This window comes from Tasmannia lanceolata, unplaced genomic scaffold (assembly GCF_043159265.1).
Source record: "Tasmannia lanceolata isolate RefF3 unplaced genomic scaffold, GAP_Taslan_0.1 ptg000015l, whole genome shotgun sequence".
NCBI lineage: Eukaryota > Viridiplantae > Streptophyta > Magnoliopsida > Canellales > Winteraceae > Tasmannia > Tasmannia lanceolata.
The window spans coordinates 54,095,746-54,102,749 of NW_027518692.1; the positions used below are offsets into that span (position 1 = coordinate 54,095,746).

The 7,004-nt window shown below is 41.7% G+C and overlaps 1 protein-coding gene across 1 annotated transcript; it reads right to left on the reverse strand.

Moving 5' to 3' along the window:
• Window positions 1-1,526: 1,526 nt before the first annotated feature.
• On the reverse strand, window positions 1,527-5,499 carry BRI1 (Leucine-rich receptor-like protein kinase family protein). The gene has a single exon (XM_077397058.1). It carries the CDS (start codon window positions 5,377-5,379, stop codon window positions 1,777-1,779), a length of 3,603 nt encoding a protein of 1,200 aa, XP_077253173.1. The 5' UTR covers window positions 5,380-5,499; the 3' UTR covers window positions 1,527-1,776.
• Window positions 5,500-7,004: the final 1,505 nt, after the last annotated feature.

The following is a 7,004-nucleotide window of genomic DNA, read 5'->3' on the forward strand; positions in this document are numbered from 1 at the left end:
CCACGTCATAATTCAGACAGCTGTTGAACATGTCTGATGTGGGCGAGATTCAAACGAGGTTATAGGCTTAATCCTGTTTTAGGGTTTCTAAATGTTGTACTTTATAATTGTTCAAATATCATTTCTGTCTTTGGCACTTTGAATCTATTGTCCCGTGCATGGTAAACAATTACTGAGAATTTTCTTCTGTTATTATTATATTATAAGCTTAAAGTGTTGGGTCTTATGTTCAGATCTGATCAAGACAGAATAATTGTTAGGACCGTAGAGAAGAAGATAGTATACACCGAAAATTGGTGTAAAAGATAGCTCTACATTTGATTGTTGCACAATCTAACCTGCCAAATTGATTGTTTTCTCTTGTATGGTCTAATCAAACAACCCTAACCATGTAATCAATGGCCATCTTTAAGTAGGGTTTTTAATTGGAAATCGGAATCATCAGATCAAACGATTTTCAGGCATATGAACTGTGACTTTAGAAATAATATTTACACTAACTTTCAATGTCTAAACTAGGGAGACATATTTTTACTCCCCCTGCATTACGCGCATGCTCCCCTTATAACGTGATTTGACGTGAAAAGTGGGCAACTTTATAGCTTTTTGACGTCAAATCACGTTGTAAGGGGGGTGAAAATATCATCTCCCCTAAACTATACCCAAAAGTTATTCCTCATGTGTAGAACTCCAGGCCTTGTTCGGATTGTAAGAATTTTTTGGAAAAGTTTGGAAACAATTTTTACTTGGAGGGACCTTTGATTTGCGATAAATTTCCTCTAGTTTAAACATAATCATATAATTTTCCTCTAAATTGTAGAAAAAAATTCACAAGAAAAAAATGTTTCCATTAAATTTTTAATTAAAGGGACCTTCGGTTCATAATAAAATTCATCTAGATTAAACATAATCATATAATTTTAGAAAGAAATGTTTTTTCTTGCAATCCAAATAGGGCCTTATGGATCGTTCTGCAATACTTCTTATCCTCCCTCTTTAGGAGAGGACTAAATGGGGTAAAATAGAAGAATGGGAATCACCCAGAGTGACTCTGTCTCTCTTAAAAAATACGCTATTTTTTATTGATTCAAAAGGCTTGATTTGAGGAAGGGTGGGGCTCGCATTTGCCTTAAAAAGCGCTCGGTCGCCTAACACAGCCATAATCTCCTCATCTCCGGCAAAACTTTATTATAGGTATGATGAGAAACCAATTTCCGAAGTGAAGAAATTTTGGGTACAACTATGATGTGAAATCAAAACTAAAAGATGCTGATGCTGATGCTGATGATGATAAAGCTGAAGGGTATTTGACAGGTTGATAGATATATATATAGCTGTGGATGGGCATGAATTGGAGAAAATGTGATGATAGGAAGGAAAAGAAAGTGAACAAAAGGTTGTACACTATCAGGTCACCATCTTCATGTCATTTCTGAGCCATATTAGAATGAATATACCTTGTGCCAAAAAGAGCCAGATCTCTCAAAAGACGCACACATCCGTATTCCAGAAAAAAGATGAACATGGAGCAAGAAATTGAACTCCTTTATATACAACATAACATTTTTAGGTATAAATAACAAGATATCTAGATATATAATACATAAAACTGATAAAGGGTAAAGGCGTTCTTTTATGCCATTGAAGTGGAAATGGGAAAAAATTGTGGGGCTAAGCCAAAATCATCCCATTCCTCACTCAAAAGAATCGTGGAAATTTGTTTCGAGTCACCATTTTTTTCCTTCACTTTGAAGCTCTCCCACTCACTTTCTATATCTACTGATTGTTAAGTTCTGGGCCTTCCTTTAAGCTCACCTCCACCACATCTAGTACTCCAAAACTACTATCAGTGGTGCTGGATGAATCTAAACCAGACCCAGATTGGATCTCTTTAAACATGGCCATCACCTGTATCATTGTGGGACGCCTCCACGGTCGATCATCCAAGCAGGCACAAGCAATCTTAAGATGCTGAAGTAGCTCCATCTCTAAGCTTGGATCTGCCTTCATAAGCTCTGGATCAAAGACATCACTTATCTTCAACTTCGCGTGTTGCCTCACCCATCCCACCAAATTGTTGTCCCCAAAATCGGCTGAGTCCGTTGGCTGCTTCCCCGTAAGCAATTCTAGCAACACCACACCGTAGCTGTAGACATCGCCTTTGGTTGATACTCTGAAGCTCTGGTAGTACTCCGGAGGGACATAACCAGGGGTGCCCGCGAGTGTTGTGACGCTCAAATGTGTGTCCATAGCACTCATCAGTCTTGCCATTCCAAAATCGGATACTCGAGCCTCGAGATTATCGTCGAGTAGTACGTTGCTCGATTTCATATCTCTGTGAATTATGTGAGGAATACAGTTGTGGTGAAGGAATGCCAATCCCCTCGCAGCCCCAATCGCGATCTTCCTCCTCGCAGCCCAATTGAGCTTCACCCCTGCCTTTTTTCGATCATGTAGAATGTCTTCCAAACTGCCAAATTTCATGTATTCGTAAACCAAAAGGCGTTCTTCTCCGACTTTGCAGTAGCCCAAGAGAGGGACGAGGTTTCGGTGTTTGATCTTTCCGATGGTTTCCATTTCTGCAGTGAATTCGCGGTCACCTTGTCCACTTATATGAATTAGTTTCTTGATGGCAACAACACTTCCATCCTTGAGTTGCGCTTTGTAGACATCCCCAAATCCTCCAGTGCCGACGAGGCTATCATTGTGAAAGCCATTGGTGGCTTCAAGAAGGTCAGCGAAAGTGAGCTTTCGAAGGGGCTTTTCAAAGGTGGCAAGGTTGATGCTCAGTGCTTCCTTTGCACCTGTCAGCCTCCAGCTAACAGCGGTACCAGAATGAGATCGGCTGTCTATGTACACATCCAGAGTACTATCCTTCTTTTTCTGCCTCTTCTTAGCCTCCACCGCGATGATTAAACCAAAGATGCAGAAAAGGGAGAACAACAGGCCCATTCCTACACTTCTAGCGAGGGAGGCTTGCCTGCGATGAGATTTCTGATGATGGAAATTCTGAGAGTTGGATCCTGAACCCCCTCCGCAAGGAAGGAGAGGGAGCCCACACAAACCCGTGTTATTCGCGTATGCAGAAATGTTGAATGTTCCTAACTGACCAGTCTGTGGGATTGATCCAGTGAGGTTGTTGTTTGAAAGATTCATCTCTGAAAGCAAAGAGAGGCTAGAGAAGGATCCGGGAATCGGGCCTTCTAGGCTATTGTGGGAGAGATCAAGAACACCAAGAATTCTCAAGTCTCCCAACTCTGGAGGAATGAACCCAGATAGAGAATTGTGCCCCAAATTCAAAATATACAGATAGGACATGCTCCCTAGCTCCTTAGGAATACTACCCTCCAACTGATTGTAAGACAGATCAAGAAAAATCATGGACCCATTGTTGTTGAATGTGTATTGAGTCTTACCCATATACATTCTTGTGAAGTTGCAGGAGCGCCTTGTGGGGACTCTGTTGAGCTGATCTGAGCGGATTCCGCTGAACTCTAGTAGGTTTCCAGCTCCACGACAATCGCTACTCCCATCATTCTTCATATACACATAGGTTATCGTCCCGTCAACTAACCCAACAGCAATCTTACCAGATTGTTTGGCAAGCGATGAAGGAATTGTCCCGTTCAAGCGGTTGCTATTCAGATCTAACCATATCAAGCTCTTGCTGTCTCCAAGTTCGGGCGGGATACTGCCATAGAAAGAGTTGTTTCCAAGCTTCAAAATCGCCAGATTACTAAGCTGACCGATCCAGGCGGGGATCTCTCCACTCAAATGATTGCTCGACAGTGAAATCCAATTCAAATTGGTGCAATTGCTTAAACCAGAGGGAATCGTTCCGGTCAATCTGTTATTGTCTAGAATCATATTTTCAAGAGTCTGGATGTTCATCAGCTGAGACGGGATCTCGCCCTCGAGTAGATTCAGCCACATTCGAAGATCACGGAGCTGAGACAGAGATCCCAAACTCGAAGGGATCGTTCCCGTGAGATAATTGAAGCTGAGATCAAGCGAAACCAACTGAGAACAGTTACTAAGAGTCGCCGGTATCATCCCAGTGAACATATTGCCCTGAAGATACAGCTCCTTCAAACTGTTTCCAGAATTTTGACAGAGCCCAGAAGGCAGAGACCCTGGTATACGATTCGAACTAAGATCCAACAATTCCAAATTCGTTAGATTCAAAATCGAATAATCGGGCAAACTCCCAATTAGATTATTGTACGACAGTGTTAGCCTTTTCAAGGTCGAAATAGCACTTAAAATTTCAAAAGGAAATTCCCCTGAGAAGCTGTTGTTGGAGAGATTAATAGATTCTAACAAAGTACAAGAAGCAAAATCAGTAGGCAGAGTACCAGATAAGTTATTCGACGAAAGATCAAGCTGCACAAGATTCACACATCCACCAGCCAATAGCAAAGGGATTTCCCCATTAAAGCTATTAGCAGATAAAACAAGCTGTTGTAAGCTCCCACTAGAGAAAGATGGAATTTTTCCAGAGAAATAGTTATGAGAAACATTCAAGAAGCTCAGTCTCTTGCACCCAGAGATTCCGATTCCGATTCCGATCTCGCCGGAAAACCTGTTTGCTGAGAGATCCAGATGCTGTAACGCCTTACAGTCGCCGAAAAACGGAATCTGACCGGAAAAGTTATTCGAAGAGAGATCGAGATACTCCAAATTTGAACAATTTGAGACCGGAATACTCCCTTCAATCTTATTACCTTCCAAATTCAAGTACTTTAGATCCTTACAACCACCTGTAAGAAGCCATTGAACTACATTCTCGCCAAAAATCTTATTAAAAGAGAGATCTAGACTCTGCAACGAAAGCCTCAGGCCGGAATCTTTAACCGAGAAATCGAAACTGTTGCCGGAGAGATTGAGAGATTGAAGACTAGAACATGAAATGAAGCTAGAAAGGTCCGAAATTGGCCCGGAAAGTCGGTTAGAAGAAAGATCTAAGTCAGTAAGTAGTTTACTACAGTGAGAATTCGAAGCGGAGAGTAGATTCCCAGTGAGATTAACAGATCCGAGCTTCAAACTCTCTAAATACTCCAAACTAAGTAGAAAAGAAGACACGGATCCGAAATCGGATCCTAAGATCCGAGAACTGAGATCTAAAGCTGAGACTCGCGAGTCTTTATTACAAGAGACTCCAGTGAAATAGCAAGGGTTCCAGTTCGGTTCCCAGTTGTTGAGAACTTGAGGGTTTTGAACCGTACCTTTGAAGGAAATAAGCTGTTTAGAATCCATTAAAGCTCCGTCTGTAATAGATGAAGCTCTGGTTTTGAAGATGGAGAGGAGGAGGAAGAAGAGGAGGATTTTTTGGAACTCCATGGAAGGTGTGAGAGAGATTTGGTAGGGTTTTTTTCTCATTTAGGAGTCTAGGGTTTTGGTTTTGTCATATGATAGAGTTGCAGAGGGTTTTATTTTTTATTTTATTTTATTTTGGTGGGAGAGATAAGAGTAGTCAAAAGTCGGGAGAGAGGAAGGGGAGAGGGTATTTATCGGGGGAGGAGGGAACACACAGCTGTTGGTCACATGGCTTCTGATCACATCTAAGCTAACTAGGGTTTTTATTGGGCCCCACCACTCCGTTTTCCTCCTAAAACGGTGTTCTCTAACACTAGTCTACACTACTTAGATCCGACTTTTATTACACTTTCTTTAATATAGAAATAACATGGACGATATTCGCGCTGTTATGTTTTAATAATGGCACCACTCGTATGGTTAAATCTCAACACTATTAGAATACTAAAGATGTGCTATTATCAAAATATGGTAGTGCGCCTGGGACGACCTGCGCTCGGAAAGATCTCATTAGCTAGAGGGCCCGGACTTTGGACTATGGGGACCCGCTAAGGCTCAAGCCAGAAAGGAGCACCAAATAAGGACAGATCTTGACCGTAGAAATGAGATGCGTACCATGGAGTTTGGTCCCCTTTTATAGACTTAGAGACCCCGACACTTTAGGTAACTTGCCTTTTGTGGAGTCCTCATGATTAGCCGACTTGCCTAAGAAGTCGGGCCGCTAGCAAGGTTGGCTATTGGGGCGTAGTTTCTAAAATTAGGACTTCTAGACAAGGTGCAAAATGACATTTGTGTCATCGGTTGCCGCTTCAATGCCTTCGCCCATCTCGGCGCCACGTGTTGATGTCTCATTGGAGGTCGGATTTTCACCCCAACAGACCATCAGGTCCACCCCAACTTAGGAAATCACTTATAATTGATATCCCTACAAAGGAGGAGGTATTATTATAGGAAATTTATGGTTGATATCCCTAATTATAGGGAAAAAAAACAGGAGGAGGTATAATTGATATCCATAATTTCTTGATTGTTCAAAGTTTGATTACATATTTGACATACAAAATAATTGTATTTTGAGTTTGAATTTACGGTTGGATGGTAATTTCAACTCTTTGTACCCAGGTAGAACGTCGTACAGACTAGAAGAACACTTTGCCCTCTTCTTCTCTATTTTTTTGTTTTTCATCTCTCGCACCGTTGATCGATGCTGCAACTCAGAAAAGGAAGAGGAAAAGGAAGAAAAAGAGGAAGAATAAAGCGAAGGAAAAAGAGAGAGCTGCAACTCAGAAGAGGAAGAGGATAAGGAAGAAAAAGAGGAAAAGGTGGACGAGGAAGACATTGAAGAAAAGGAAGGAAAGAGAGTGTAGAATAGATAAAAGGCGCTACAAAATGGAGAAGAAGAAGAAGAAGAATCGGCAAGAAAATGGGTCAAATGTGCGAAAACATCAAACATCAGCAAAGGATGGGTCGTGCAACTCGACCAAATCTTTTGCCGAGCCGACACCATCTTTGCCGAGTAGACCTTATCATTTTTTGAGTTCACCCCGTCTTTGCCGACTTGATGTCATCCAGTGGAGGAGGCACATATAATTCATCTAAGGTGGCTGCTCTTTCATGCGCAAACATACGCTCTGCTAAATGGCTCATGCGATGCGATGGTCGTTTCATATCCCAACAAATAAATGAGG